The sequence below is a fragment of the Gobio gobio genome (genome assembly GCF_949357685.1).
Source record: "Gobio gobio genome assembly, chromosome: 11".
Lineage (NCBI taxonomy): Eukaryota > Metazoa > Chordata > Actinopteri > Cypriniformes > Gobionidae > Gobio > Gobio gobio.
The window spans coordinates 25231703-25248375 of NC_137104.1; the positions used below are offsets into that span (position 1 = coordinate 25231703).

The window sequence follows — 16673 nt, forward strand, 5'->3', positions numbered from 1 at the left end:
GGTCGCGGGGGCAACAGTCTAAGCAGAGACGCCCAGACTTCCCTCTCCCTAGCCACTTCCTCCAGCTCTTCCGGGGGAACCCCGAGGCGTTCCCAGGCCAGCCGGGAGACATAGTTCCTACAGTGTGTCCTAGGTCTTCCCCGGGGCCTCCTCCCGGTGGGACGTGCCTGGAACACCTCCCTGGATCCAGGAGGCATCCAGGAGGCATCCGAAATAGATGCCCGAGCCACCTCAGCTGGCTCCTCTCGATGTGGAGGAGCAGCGGCTCTACTCCGAGTTCCTCCCGAGTGACTGAGCTCCTCACCCTATCTCTAAGGGAGCGCCCAGCCACCCTACGGAGAAAGCTCATTTCGGCCGCCTGTATCCGGGATCTTGTCCTTTCGGTCATGACCCACAGCTCATGACCATAGGTGAGAGTAGGAACGTAGATTGACCGGTAAATCGAGAGCTTTGCCTTGCAGCTCAGCTCCTTCTTCACCACGACAGACCGGTACATCGACCGCATTACTGCAGAAGATGCACCGATCCGTCTGTCAATCTCCCGTTCCATCCTTCCCTCACTCGTGAACAAGACCCCAAGATACCTGAACTCCTCCACTTGAGGCAGGAACTCTCCACCCACCTGAAGCGGGCAAGCCACCCTTTTCCGACTGAGAACCATGGCCTCGGACTTGGAGGTGCTGATTCTCATCCCAGCCGCTTCACACTCAGCTGCACACCGTCCCAGTGCACGCTGAAGGTCCTGGCTCGAGGAGGCCAACACGACAACATAATCTGCAAAAAGCAGTGACGAAATCGTGTGGTCCCCAAACCGGACACTCTCCGGCCCTTGGCTGCGCCTAGAAATTCTGTCCATAAAAATTATGAACAGAACCGGTGACAAAGGGCAGCCCTGCCGGAGTCCAACATGCACCGGTAACAAGTCTGACTTACTGCCGGCAATGCGGACCAAGCTCCTGCTCTGGTCGTACAGGGACCGAACAGCCCTAAGCAGGGGGCCTCTGACCCCATACTCCCAGAGCACCCTCCACAGGATGCCACGAGGAACACAGTCGAATGCCTTCTCCAAATCCACAAAACACATGTGGACTGGTTGGGCAAACTCCCATGAACCCCCCAGCACCCTGGAAAGGGTATAGAGCTGGTCCAGTGTTCCACGACCGGGACGAAAACCACACTGTTCCTCCTGAATCCGAGGTTCCACTAAAATAAATTGCAATGTAATTTCTATTGAAACTTGTATCTCATATACATATTTAAATATATGTATAATTACACATTTGTAATGATGACCTTCACTGTAAAAAATTTATAATCTTCCCAACTCAAAATTTTCTAGTGACTGGTCACATCTAAAGTTTTCAATTGGCCCAAGTGAAATTCTGTAAATATAATTGTATCAATTGTGGCAACAGCCTGTTAACATGGGCTCAATTAGAAATAATATGTTGAGCCAATGGAAAAAAATTATAATCTTCCCAACTCAAAATTTTCTAGTGACTGGTCACATCTAAAATTTTCAATTGGCCAAATTGAATTTCTGTGAATTGAATTTTATCCATTGTGGCAACAGTCTGTTAACATGGGCTCAATTAGAAATAATATGTTGAGCCATGCAATGGAAAAATGTAATTTACCAACACTGTAAAAAATGTCAGACCTCTCCAATTTAAAATTTTCTAGTGACAGATCACATCAAAATTTTTCAATTTGGCCAACTAAAACATTTAGATGTGATCAGTCACTAGAACATTTTGAATTGGAGAAATGTTTTACAGTGAAACTGTGTGGTTGGTCCAATTAAATATTTTAAATTGTAGTAACAATTGTTTATTTCTCACTGTCCCAAAAGACAAAAATGACTAAAAACATAAATATATTAAGTAAAATACAGAAACAGACAACAGGGTTGACATTTTATCACATTACTTTATTAACTTTATTGGAATTAAGTAAATTCCAACACAGGATATTTGGGTGAAAATACCTTATTTTCAATAAGGAAAAACTCTGAATATTCAAGAAGTCTTCTGCATAACAGGGTGTCTTAAAGTGGTGAAGGGCACTGCAAGCTAAAAACCTGCAAATAAAAATAAAAACTAACATTAATGACAAAGCTCCCCTGCATCACATCTGGCAAGAGAAAGAACAGAAGTTTCTTCATTATATAATGAGGATGAGACGAATGAATGGACATCAGAAAATCACGAGCTTGACGTGTTTGATATTAAAAGGCAATAACTTATGCCGCGTTCCAGGCAACCCGTAACCCGTGTTTTTCCAACCTTCTACCCATGAAAGTGGACTGGAACGGCAGCCAAACCCGTGACTTCCCACCCGTGAACTCGTACTAGATAGATGTACTCCCAGTTACGAGTTTTGACGTCACATAGCCCGCGAAGCAACAATGACAGCCCCCTACGGATGCGGTGTTTATGAAACAAATATAAAAAATAACGTAAAATAAAAGGTATAACAGCTTTTCGTGCGGTCTGCGCTGTTTTTCTCCTCCGTTTCCCTCAAATAAGCAAGGAGTAAGCACCTTTGGCGATATAAATGATTGTAAATGAGCATACACCCCGTACGGTCCACCATGCTTTGTTTACATCTAACGACCACGCAATTCCTTGCGCTCAGGCAGTTTGGCGTGACTTTGCCTGGAACACTACAAAGTCGTGAGTCGTGGTTTGAAGTTGTAATTTACGGGCTCAAAAACCTGCCTGGAACGCAGCATTAAGCCCTGAAAGAGGCCGACGCCAAACGCACCGTGTTCAAAAGTCGCATGCCGCACATATCACACAAATGACTTAATTTCCTTATTAGCTATTGTTTTAGACATATAAGACATGAGGAAAATAAAACTATTGGCTACAGGCTACCATTAGATAATTATGTGGTAAAGGAGAACACACGCATGAACAATGAATGCGTGAACTCGTGATTCTACAAAATGTCTTTTAAACTTCATACCCGGTCATAAAGCAAAACTCTGGAGAATAATTTCAGTGCTAAATACTCACCAAGGTCTTTGTGAGATGAATATCTCTATTCTCTTGGGAATGTCTGTTTCGGTATTCAGCACCTGCTGGTTCGGCTCCGCTCGCGCTGCCGCTCCCGCGTCTCCGCATTTGAAATCTCCACACAAACGTTTTTTTTCAAGCGCATTTTGCGCATGCGTATACCGTTTTTCGGACATAGGACTTGTTCAGCCAACATGGATTTTTCACTTCGACTTCATAGATTGACTGAGCACAATTAAATATGTTCGGTGAATATACAATTTTAATTTTGAGTGAAGACCTTAAGCTATGATTAGTACAATGCATCTTTTTGCATGGCGATAATTATTTGGAAGTCATTTATTGGGCCAATATGTAATGATCAATTTGCCAAATTTTTCCCCCCAATTTTTTTTTACAGTGTTGCAATTCAGCACATTTAAAATATATTAACTTTAAATGTAATATAAAAACAAGTAATTTACATGCGCTTTAGTATGTTAGTCAGTACATCAAAATAAGTGTACCTCTTTAAACCACAACTAAAGATTATTACACCATAATGCTTTGAATTTGACATTGTTACAAACTGCACTTTTTAAAAGTGTTCTTTAGTGTGTTGAGAAACAGAAAGTGTACTCTAAGTACACTTAAGTGGCCTTATATTATTTGTATACATTTTATAAGTAAGTTTATAAAAAAACATACTTTTAAGATTTGAAGTAGCCTACACTACAAGTGCACATTCAATAATTAAGTGCAATGCAATTAAGCACACTTTGTTTTCTCAAGGGTGTACTTAGCAACATCACAGATATCACACAGTTGTGAGCACAATCTTATTTTTATTTTAACAGAAATATCAGTTCAATTCAGCCATTCTGCTTCCAATTATGAAATCAAATCCTCTGTCCATCCCTTTGAAACCCATGCCGGATCTTTAAATTCCCAGTGTGGCGGTCTCAGGAAGCTGTGATGCTGGTGATAGAGGGGTACAATGTGTCTAAAGATCAGTGCTCAGCATTCCGATTCTTCTGTCTCCAAGTCCATGCCGCTCCATTCTGGATTCCAAACCTCCCAAAGGATGAGATCTGATCAGGTGGAACATTCAGAGGGTCTCTAACAATACAGCCATTCAGAGGGTGAACAGGATAGGGTGTGGCTTCCTGCTCGCCTCTCTCCTTGCACACATACATGGAGATAAAGCTTTGGAAGGGCTTTTGGGAATTACAAATTCATGGTTGAAGTTGTTTAAACAAGCTCACTTAGACATAGTCTCACTGTCAGAGGGCATATCCACAGTCCGTCACTGACCGTCTGATGTATTTGTCACACACAAATGGCAAGTTTTGGGAGAAATCGGTTCTAGGCTGTGGTTGGTTGATCTATATGTCAATCAGATGGTTTGTTCGAGTTGGCGGCTCTTAGAAACAACTGATGTGTGTGTTTTATGTTGCAGGTTTCGCTGTTGCTGAGTGGAGGTCCTCGCTGGCTAATGGACATAATGTGGGTCAGTGCAGAGGATGGAAAGAGCAACTGTGCAGTTTACAGTAAAGGTGAGAATTTATTCTCTGGGCTAATAAATGTATTTGTAATTCTTTCAGGCTTCGGTGCCTGAGCGTGTGTGTACTTGAATGGGGTGTTAAAGACCCCATGAAATGCCAGGACAACACAACTGACCACAATTGATAGCAGAAGGATATCCATCTGCAGAAATGTTTTGATGAATACAAACTATTTTTAATGCTTGACTTTGTAATTGTGTTGTGGGTAATCTAGAGTTATCAGTGTTTATTGGATCAAGGCCCTTGCTAGTGCCTGAAGTCTTGTTTATGATATACTGATTCACATCAAAGGGAACAAGGGAGTGGAATGAGTCACAACCAATGATGTGTGACTTGCTATTGCAAGACAGTTGCAGGTGGTATTAGGACAGATTCCAATTCTAGAGAGCATTTGATTGAGAAAATCATTGGATTTAGGTTTTTTTTTTTTTCAGAGAAATATGATATAAAAATATTATAATTAAATTAAATATTTTTAGGGTTAAATATTTTATGTGAAATAGTCATGTTAAAATAAATACAGAAGTAAAATTGACAGAATTAGAAATTCTTTCTAATGTTGCTTCCTAACGACAAAAAACAACAGAAATCATGATATTAATTATTCTATAATTATTTTATTCTATTGACAGCTTTATATTTCTCTTCTCTCTTGATGTATACATATGAAAGTCCTGCAGCATCAACTTAAACAAAATGTATTTTCTGTTTTACTAGTACTATTTATACTATTTATAAAATATGTTATTTTGAACTTTCTATAAAAGAATTCCAAATAAAAATGTATCACGGTTTCCACCAAAACTATTTATGTATATATTATATAAAAGTATTCATTTTAACATATTAAAGAAGACTTTTTTCAAAAAACTCTTTCCCCGAGCATACAAAAAAAGAAAAAAGTTGCCTAAAATTTCATGGCCCCAGAATATTTTGTTGTATGAATATCATAACATGCAATATATCAAAAGAAAGTACAGAGTATCTGCTTTTAAACCTTATTTTTTATCAACACTTAAATGGGTAAGTTTCATAAAAAAAGGTTAAATTTCGAACAAAAAGCTATTTTTTATTTGAGATGTCATTTTCTTTTTACGAAGATTACATTTTCCATAAGCAATGCTTTTAATTGCTTGTTTCTGCTCAATTCTGCCTTTGTTTTGATCTGGAGATTTTCTACTTTTTATGAAGAATAACATAACAGTGAAAACACGGAAAGCCGGAACATTCCGTCAATAGCGAGGAAAGAGTTTCATGTGTTTACTGTGTTAACTGTGTTTTTGATCAAATAAATGCTGCCTTGAAGACTTCTTTAAAAAACATTAAAAAGTCTTACAGACCCCACACTTTTGAACAGTGTATTTATCTGCGTTTGTATTCTTAGAAGGGGTCCCTCCCAATGGGATCATCAAATTTAGAGGTCTGTGGCATTCAAAAGTTTAAAACCCCTGCACTACCATATACTGTAGATGATCTCAAAGCTAGCACACAGGGGCTAAAAGCCACAGAACTCATAATTTCGATTTCATGGGGTCTTAAAACTCCCATGTCTTGACTTCATATGTACAGTGGATCTATAAAACCATGGGCCCTTTTCTAAGATAAGACCATGGCCCCATTTTTACAAAAAGAAGAAAAAGTGAGCAGTAATAACTTGCCATTCCACGAACAAATACTCAATGTTTAAAGAGCAGAAAGATAACTCTTTGTTGCTGGTGCTCTCTCTCCTTGACTAAAAGTGATATTTCCGCTAAAGTGCTTCACATTTTTTTATTATCTGCAGGGGCTTAATTGATTAATCTACTTACAGTACATGTGTAAGTTCAACAGAGAACAATCCCTTCTCCATTTTGAAAAAAAGACTTGAGGATATGAAAGACTTAAAGGCCTTTATCACACTTATCTGAGAACACAGAGAAATAGAATAATGGTTGAACATCTCCAGCAATGTCAAATTTCATTATCAGTGTATTCAAACAGCACCGCCCCCCTGGAGGAGTCGACTTTCCACCAGCGAGCGGCACAGCGATTGCGTTTAATTAAAAGACAACGCTGATGAACTGAAGGGCTTTCAGCTGAGAAGTTATTAAGGAATTGAAAGAGGGCCGGGATCGATTAGGCCAGTCTGCTGGATATCTCTCGAACTCTCTGGCTTACTATACTCAACCAGATTGCAGAGTTAGCTCTCCCAACGCTGGTCACATCAGAGGTTTTGAGGGGTGAGAATTATATACTGTATGCATATTACAAGGCTATTTTCACATATTCTGGATTGGAGGATGAAATATACTTTCAAAGTGGTTTTCACATTTGATTAACTTACTTAGTCCGAACCCGAGTACCCTACTGGTCTGTTTTCACATTATTTGGCTCTTAACCATGATATTTTTGCATCATCAGTACAGTCCCACTTAAAGGGTTAGTTCACCCAAAAATGAAAATTCTGTCATTAATTACTCACCCTTATGTCGTTCGAGACCCGTAAGACCTCCGTTCATATTCGGAACACAAATGAAGATATTTTTGTTGAAAGCTGATGGCTGAGAAAGGCTTCAGTTAGGCCTCCATTGGCATTCAGTACACTTATACTCCCAAGACCGATAAAAGGCACTTAAAATGTAATTACAAAGTCCATCTCACCATAGTGACTCTACAATAATCTTACGATGCGACGACAATAGTTTTTGTGCGCAAAAAAAAATCAAAATAACACCTTTATCCAGCTTGTTATTGCCTTCCGCGTGTGCCTCCACGACGCATGCGCGAGAATATGACGTAGCGCCGGGGCTCGGGATTCCATGAAATGCCACTCTAACCCCATTTTGAGCACTACGCCGAGACCTAAAGCACGATCAATGTAGAATCCAACAGCTTAGATACGCGCGTCTTCCTCTGATTGTAAACAAATCACTTCTGGGTCATGTGTCCGAACGCCGGCGCTACGTCATATTCTCACGCATGCGTCGTGGAGGCACACACGGAAGGCAGTAACAAGTTGGAAAAAGGTGTTATTTTGATTTTTTTTGCGCACAAAAACTATTGTCGTCGCATCGTAAGATTATTGTAGAGTCACTGTGGTGAGATGGACTTTGTAACGATGTTTTGAGTGCCTTTTATCCGTCTTGGGAGTATAAGTGTACTGAATGCCAATGGAGGCCTTTCTCAGCCATCAGCTTTCAACAAAAATATCTTCATTTGTGTTCCGAATATGAACGGAGGTCTTACGGGTCTCGAACGACGTGAGGGTGAGTAATTAATGACAGAATTTTCATTTTTGGGTGAACTAACCCTTTAAGTTCAGTGAGTCTATAGACAAAATATGTATGTGGCTGATTTTCCAAATCGATTCGATTCTGATTCACAAGCTTTTGATTTGGATATATGCAAAGAACAGTATAATTTTTCTTAGGGAAAACAATCTCTCAAATAATGCTGTAAACTATAGGGTACCCTGTCAGTTGGTACATTTATAATAATATAAAGGTTAATTCAATATTATTAGACCAGCGGGTGCCGAGACCAAGACAAGACCAAGACTTTGTGGGGTTGAAACCAAGACAAGACCAAGACCACGATAGGGCAAGAGCGAGTCAAGACCAAGACCAAGACCAGACCAGCAGTCCTTAAATTCATCTAAAAGATAAATACAATTACAATAGTAAGACACTATAGCGCTGTTACCAATCAAATCACTAACAATAAAATTTATGGCACAGAAGTTGCATCTGAATTGGTACAATTACACCTGCATAAATAAGGTTCAGATTAATTTAACATTAAAACATTAACATTATTTATTTTACGGAAGTTACGGAATCCTTTATTCAACCGATTTGTTCAAAGCATGCTGATTCATATAATAACGAAATGTTGCCGAATTAGCAAAGACACAGTTTAAAATGTAATATTCTAATATTAACTTCTTGTTTATTAAATGTTTGTATAAATCAATATAATTTGCAATCACGGTTATATTCATGAAAAAAGCTCTCTTGCTCTTGTGATATTGCTTAATTATATTCTGCTATATATTTAAAAAAATCTTTTTTTAATTTTGGGCATTTTTGAGACAGTACTGCATTGATTTTGAACCCGGCAGCACAGTAACTAAAGAAAATCCCATTACAAAGAAGTTATTGATTGCATTTTCAGCAGTGAGTTTTACATCAAATCACATTAATGATGTTAAATCAGACAATGCACCAGCATATTAGTGATATCCTTGCAGTTGTGGTCTTGAATGGTCTTGAGATAAAATCCTGAGTCCTCTAAGTTCGAGACCAAGACAAGACCGAGGAGAAATGCATTCGAGACAGAGACAAGACCTTCAAAAAATGGTCTTAAGACCGGTCTCGAGACCAAGACCGGTCTCGAGTACTACAACACTAGATATAAGCATTCAAAACTTTCAGTCTCTCATTTCCGTTAAATTGAATCACAGATTTTGATGACAACATCGCAGACTTCATCTTCTCATCACATCTTCTGTCCAATCAAATGCTCTCTAGAATCGGAAGTGTCCCATCCCCTACACTATAAATAAACGCTGAAGTTGCATCTGAAATTGGTCAGCTGTTCACACATTTACTATTTTCTACATGGTGAATGGCACATAGTGCAATATACATGCGATAGGAAACGATTCAGACAGTGTAAATATGCTTTCAGTTGAGGCGAATGAAGTCTGGTTTCACGTTAGTCACACGCACACACATAGTCTAGACCAGAGCCGTTGACTAGAGACATGAGAGCGCAGCGCGGATCATATGCGCGAATCAGCGGAGACAACAAAGCATATCGGACCCATTTAAATTCTGCACAGAATGCTGTATTTTAAAGCGATATGGAGGAGATTATGATGATAAACGGTTAGAGATTAGGAGGAAACTGGCTTTACCAAAGAAAGGCTCTAGTCAAACTATGGTATTAACGAAACGCTATTGGCTGTTTCAAAAAAGGGGAGGAGCTGTTTACAGCTGGAGCCGTTTCAGGGGAAATTACGTCAACACATTGAATAATGCTGCGCGTTTCAAGGCACTTCAGTGGGCCTTTAAGAATCGATATCGGTTCCTCAAAATTAAGATTATTCGATATTGTCAACCCAGCTCTAGTTGGCGGGTTCTATTGAGTACAGTTGTTTCCCAGTCTGTCAGACCAGACCACTGTTTTCAAGTCGACTTGCCTGATGCGCATTTGAGTTCAATGTCAAACTAAACTTTTTGACGCCACTCTCTCTCCTAAAAGAGCCTCAATTTAAAAACCCATACTGAATTGGGATATTGTTGGCAATGTGTCCCTAATGAGGGTCTGTAGTGCTAGTGTTCTCTATAACAGAATATTGGTTGCTGAGTTGTCTGATATGATGTGCCAGTTGCCAGTCGGCACATGGCTCACCGCGTCTCATGAACTGATGAGTTCCTGCGAAGGGGGCAGTAAAATTCTTAAGCGTGTGTTTTATATGTGCTCTCTATCCTGTCAGAGGGCTTTTGGCTTATCTTGAGTGAATGTCGAGGCTGGAAATGTCAGGCACGGGCAGAAAAAATATGAGATTATGAAGCTGCTGGATGTTGTCATGGGGTTGTGATGCGTCATAAATCCTGGTTTGATGGTAGTGGATGTCTGGATCAGAAGGGACACGGCTTAAGGACTGCAGAGACTCTGAGCTCTGTCACTGAACAGGAAAGAGGTTTATTCTGGTCATTAGATGATGTAGACCTCATCTTTTGATTTATCATCCCAACCCCCCCCCCTGACTTTCGCTCTCTTCCCTTCATATTTCATGCTTGCTGTCTCTCTCTCTCCCTCTGTCTCATTTCTTGATGGACTGATATCTGACAGGCTTATGGCTGTCTGTGATGGGAAGGAGCAGCTCTATTAAGGTGAATCTGGGGTCAACAGAAAGAAAAAAAATCCTGGCACTTCACAGCAAGGGGAAACGGTGGTCGTTGGCTTATCACTTGTAGTTTCCTGTGATAGTACTAGTGGATAGTAGCCAGAAAGCCATGTGGAACATTTATAATGTTGCTTAAATATAGAGTTTATCTTGAGAATTTGAAGTTCCTCCAACTAGAAATTGAGTCCACCTGAAAATAATGATTCAGCATCCTTACAGACAAATTTATAAAAAAATAAATAATACAATTTCATTTTTTTAAAGTGTTTTAACAAAATCATGAACTTCACGTTTAAATGTTTAAAATCTTAAAAAATCCATACAATGGCCGGCTGCATAAACTGCTTAGACCAGGGGTCGGCAAGTAAATTTGGCATCTAGATGGCGGGCCAGAACATAGTCAAGGAATAATTTAAGAAATTAATGGATGAAAAATGCAACTAGAATTGCCTGTTGACATATTGTTACAGTGTCTTTTGTAACTGGTAGTGAGCTGTTACTCTGTTAAAAAATTTGATAAATTAATAAAGCTGACTTTGTCGCTGTTTGTAAAGGATATAATATCAGACGGCACCACGAGACGAAGCATGCCACCTTTTTTTTGTTGTTGCCTTTGGTTGTCTTGTCAATATTTTTGATAAAAAAGGAAGCTGAATTTGAGTTGTTATTGTTCACGTGTTGGTGCTGAGGCCCCGCGTTATAAGCAAACGTTTCAATGGTTCACTGTTCGTTTTATCTTACCACACATTTCATGACAGCTATTTTAGAGGCGTGTCTAGCGATCCATTCCACAGACTCTTTTGAGTGTCTTTCAGAACTTTTCAAATTAAAACCTCTCAATTCATCCCAAAATAAACACATAGCTGCAAAAACTTTCTCGTACTTTTTTTTGAAGGCAAAATCACTAAAGAGAAATTGATTATGTTGTTGTTATAATCTCCGCTTCGCTCCGCCCGTTTCAAGCGGTGCACGAACCCGTGTCTTTCTGCATGGGATTCGGACGCTCTAACAAGGAGGCTAAAGTCTGCGACCTCTGATGTTAGTCAATGTTACAGTCCGACCAGTGAGATTTACCTGCACATCTGTCACTAGCTGGCCTCCGTTACACTATCATGACAGATCTATTTCAGCACCAGCCGCTATCAAAATCTGACTGGCCTGATATTATTGCTGGCGGCCAATTTTGGGCCAATTTTCAGTTGCCGACCACTGGCTTAGACTATCCTTAAAAGTTAGTCATCTAACTGGTCCAAACTTTTTAAAGCCAGTTACAAAAAAAGTAGATTGGTCTAATTTGAACTAGAAAAGTAGGGCTGATTTCCTTTTGTCTTACTACTAGTCAGTGTTGGGCACGTTACTTTAAAAAAGTAATTAGTTATAGTTACTAGTTACTTCCTACAAATAGTAACTGAGTTAATAACTGAGTTACATCATTATAAAAGTAACTAATTACCAGGGAAAGTAACTGCTGTGTTACTTTTTTTTTCTCAAATGTTCAAATATGTCAAATAACTTGGATGCCCCCAATATTAAATATGTTAAATTAATGAATTGGACACTAAATAGAATAAATTATTATTATAAAACATTGTACATTAATTTACACTACTGTAATGTTGCTGTGGGACAATGTGAGAGACACCTATCAAATTCAATACATTATTGTAAATATTATCAGTAGGGCTACTATAGTGTAAATATTATCAGTATACTACTCCTTTGGTAGTGTAGCTGGGTTTTTAGCCACTAATTTTGTGGCGGCATGTGATGATGTGAGGTGCTTCGTTAGATTAGAATTACTTGCCACTGACGTTGAGAGAGACTCTTTCTTCCTGGGCATAAGTTGCACGTTACATAAACATTCTTACCTTTCACCTCAACGAGGGAAAAGTAGTGTTTATACTTCCAGTTTGCGAAAGCTACCTTTGAAGTCGTTGGACTTGCCATCGTTCTGACTCCTCCTGGTCGTTGGTGTGTGTGACTGTGCATATGCGGGTGCATGTGTGTGTGTGTTTGAACCCACCCCCCAACACGCAAGGCATGCACGCACGCCTGCACGCACACACACACACACATTGCAGGTCCGACTGACAGTTCACTGTAGGGCTGCACGATATATAGTTTTAGCGTGATAGTCACATCGCAGGATGTGTGATGACAAGTATAGGGAACGTAGATGATCCGTGATCCACGCGGGCCAGCAGCACCCCGGTTCAGAACGCATGTGATTTGTGGATTAATTGCAAAGTTTAACCATCATAGAGTGAAAGTTTATCATTTGCATGTTTTTAAGTCAAGTCAGACATCAAGCGCAAGAGGACTTGCATGCTGTTTTCTGTGTGCACGCACAGAGCCGTGCAGACAGCATGTGAACGCCGAATTCAGTTTTCTTTCTCTTTCTTTTGAGCTTAAACGAACATGTGCATGCAAAATGAAGTCTCGTGAGTATCCTCATATACACAGTCGGTTATGTGTTGTAAACAATTGTGAAAGAAAACGGATCGGTGTCATTTATATTAGGTCCGTGCATTCGTCTTAAATGGACATCAGCCTAATATACCCGCAGCTGTTTGTGTTTGTATCACCAATGGTTATCAAACAACAAAAGAGAAAGGACTTTTGTAGCTTTAAAGATAAATTGTATTAATTATTTAATGATATTAGTTATATTTCATTTATATACAGTGAAGACTGTAATTTTAAATTTGATTATTCAATTCTGTACCTGAATACTGTTAGATTTACCTGAAAAACATAAAGTACTGCTTAATTCAATTGTATCTTTTTTCTTCTCATAATAATAATAATGATTTTTGAATAATGAAAGTTGCATCTCAAAGCGCTTCACAGAAACATATAGATAAAATACATTGAAAAAAAAAAAGAAACATTAGAAAACATACATTAGAGCAAATCGTCACTTGTATGCTAGCCTAAAAAAAAAATGTTTTAAGTGATGATTTAAAAACACTAAAAGAGTCAGCATGTCTGATCTCAGTGGGAAGAGCATTCCAGTGTTTGGGAGCAAAAGAAGAAAAAGCACGGTCACCCATAGAACGTAAACGCGTTGAAGGAACAATTAAAAAGCCAGAATCAGAAGAACGAAGATTGCGTTGTGGGGTGTATGCAGTTAAAAGTTCAGACAGATATTGTTGTATTTATCTATGCTTTTAATTTGTTTATTATTTTCTATGCAGATTCACTCCCCTATAAAATCACCCCAATTATTCTAGAATGATTCATTCTTTTCAAATAGAGCTATTCACATCATCTGGTGAAATTGTTTTTATATTGCAATATATATAGCAGAAAAACTAAATATCGCAATGTAAGTTCCTATATCATGCAGCCCTAGTTCAATGTGTGGAAAAGAGCAGCATACAGATTCTTCAACATTTCTCCTTTTGTGTTCCATAGAAAAATAACAGTTTATGGGTTTTGAACATGCTTTTTAGATGAACTACTCCCGTAGTTACTTTTTAGGTAAATTCTTCTATTATGTTGTTGTTTTTGAGGGTCTATCTTTTATCTATCTTATTGTGTCTCCATGTTCAGGGTTACAGCATTATGTCAGAGGAATTTCAGTTTGATTCTCACTGAAGACGAAGTCGACAGAGACAAAGTTTAATTGAGTTTTCCTGAAACCAATCGGGAGTTTTGCTAGAAGGTAGAAAAGCAGAAGCACATAATCCTCTTCCCACTGAGGCGCTCGCTTGAGGGGTATCTCTCCTCCCTTTCTCCCAATCTCTCCCTCCTTCCGTCCCTCCCACCCTCTCTCCTACTCTATCCCATTACCTGGAAAAAAGAAGAGGGTCCCAAGCTACAATACTGAATACCCCAAGATAAAAGTAAAAAATTTCTTCTGAGATTTTTTTTTATTATAGAAGCTTCAGTTGTTTTTCAGTCACAGATCAAAGTGTCTCACTGGTATGACTCTATAGGGTCATAAACGTCAGAGGATACTCGACTGAGTGGCATAAATCTTCCCAGTGTGATGATTTACTGAGAGAAATAACAAAGTCATTTGCATAATATATCATTGACATAATCCCTAGTGAGGCCCCGGCAGTGTCCTGTTGTGTATGTAACAATCCCTAAGAAAGAGAAGGTGACGGATAAGTGTAAGAGTGCAGCTGTTTATTCACACAGAATTCCACAGATTTGGTAAAAGAAAATGTAGACATTTGTTGTAACTTTCAGCATCACCAGATGATTACCTTTTATTTTGTTTACATTTAACATTTATATTTAACTCATTTGTGAATGTTTACCTTTACATTTTCCTTTACATAGAGCAATTTTGTTTACGATTACGTGACCTTAGATTTGCCTTTGTTAATTTTGTTAATGTTTACATTTACGTTTACATGTTTCCCTTTATATTTTCCTTTGTGTATTAATTATATTAATAATTGCCTTTGTTTACCTATTTATGTAATGTTTGCATTTACTTATTTTGTTAATGTTTACCTTTTCATGTTAACACCTTTGTATTTTCTTTTTACGTTTATCTTTGTTGTTAATGTTTACCTATTAATGGTAACATGTACCTTTATGTTTACATATTTATTTAAAGTTTACATGTATGTTTACATTTACATTCATGTTTATCTATTTTATTGTTTATTTTGTAAGCTAAATGCTTTGAAGTGTCAAGCATGTATATGCTGTATGCGCATCTCAATTCAACAACTCGTCAACTGGGCAACGTATAGCACCGACGGGGTAGCGTGCAGCTATTAAGGAGCTGTCACAAAGCTTAATTACATATTCGGGTATGGAAATGAGTTGCTGCCTGTCAGCGATTCTGTGATTTGAATGCTTCACATGTAACACAGAGACTGTCAAGAAAGACTTCAATCAAAAATGCTAAAATAACCGAGCCGAACGGCTAGCTACACTTTCCTCCTTTATTAAGATCACCACAGTATGAAAAACAGTAAGTGAGGGGGAGGGATGATGGGGGAGGAATAGTAAGGAAGGGGGGTCTATCTCAGGCAGAATTGATGTGGTTCTATCCATATTCATATTCAGCAGCAGCTGTTATCGCTTAAAAGGCTTTCTAATTACAACAACAAGACAAAAACTGCTTGGATACGGTCCAGACCTGCTAAATGATAAAATAAGCGCTCATTCACTCTCTCGCTCACTTTCTCTCCCTCTCTTCCTCTCTTAATCTCCACAAAGCACCTTGGAGTCTACTCACCCAAATACATGCCAATGAACAGGGAAAGTGCCATTCGGAGATGCAGGTGTCACGTTTGATAAGAAACTTCTGGATTAAATATGCTGTGGCTAATGAGCAGCCGGGCGAGCCAGTGAGGGTGCGACCATGGGCACGATTGTTCTCCAGCTGATAACATTCTGCGGAAGAAACAGCCAAATTCCATCATTTAATAAACAGCCCCGGCCTCTATCAGAGAGAGCGCCTGGATCCCGGTGTTAAGTGGAAGACATTGCTTTTCATTATGGCAATCTCAGGGGGCTTCCATAGGGGTGTGGAGGTGCAGCGACAAACAAATTGTCCCATATTTAGACACATTTATTTGTGCATCTGTGTGTTTCTTAGAAGTGCGGCTGGAGTTAGAATCTTCAGCTTGACAAGAAGTTCTTATTTTTATTAGTGATGTTTGCTAAGGTATGCATTACTTTTCCTCAAATTAGTGAAGGATTTTCTTTGAAACAATTTTCACTCAGAACATGCTAGTACATTTTACAAACAATCAACAAGAAACTGCAAGTAACACTTTGAATCCAGTTTTTTCATACTCCAATAATCTCTGATTTATATACAACTTTAAAAGTGTACGGTTAGGGATTTGAACATACTTCTAAGTCTTAAACTTCAGTTATAAAAATAGGTAAACATGACCAACTCTTTACCTTATCTACGCCTAAAAGTTGCTTATTGGTACCCTAGAGTAGTAATATATACCTTTACTACTATGAACCTTTTAGGGTAAATAAGTTACAAATATGCCCCTTTAAAGGTACTGCCCCAGTGACAAGCTGTTTTACCCCTAGAAGTACAATTTGTTCACATTCTTTAAAAAATAGACTTCAATAGACTCCGATAGACTTCAAGCTAAATTAAAGCTGGAGTCCGTTACTTTTTATGTTTAAAAATGATCCAAAATCAATTTTTGAGAAAGTACACAACAAGCCAGTATTCAAAACTATTTCCGTACCGTAGGCCCATTCACAACAGTAAGCTTG

At 38.8% G+C, this 16673-nt stretch overlaps 1 protein-coding gene across 1 annotated transcript in view; it reads left to right on the forward strand.

Annotated features, from left to right (window-relative positions):
* zfpm2b (zinc finger protein, FOG family member 2b) overlaps positions 1-16673 on the forward strand; it is a 58769-nt gene that overhangs the window by 30924 nt on the left and 11172 nt on the right. Inside the window, exon 5 of the mRNA XM_079829521.1 lies at positions 4459-4555. Coding sequence (XP_079685647.1) covers positions 4459-4555 — 97 coding nt within the window. The remainder of the gene's footprint in view (positions 1-4458; positions 4556-16673) is intronic.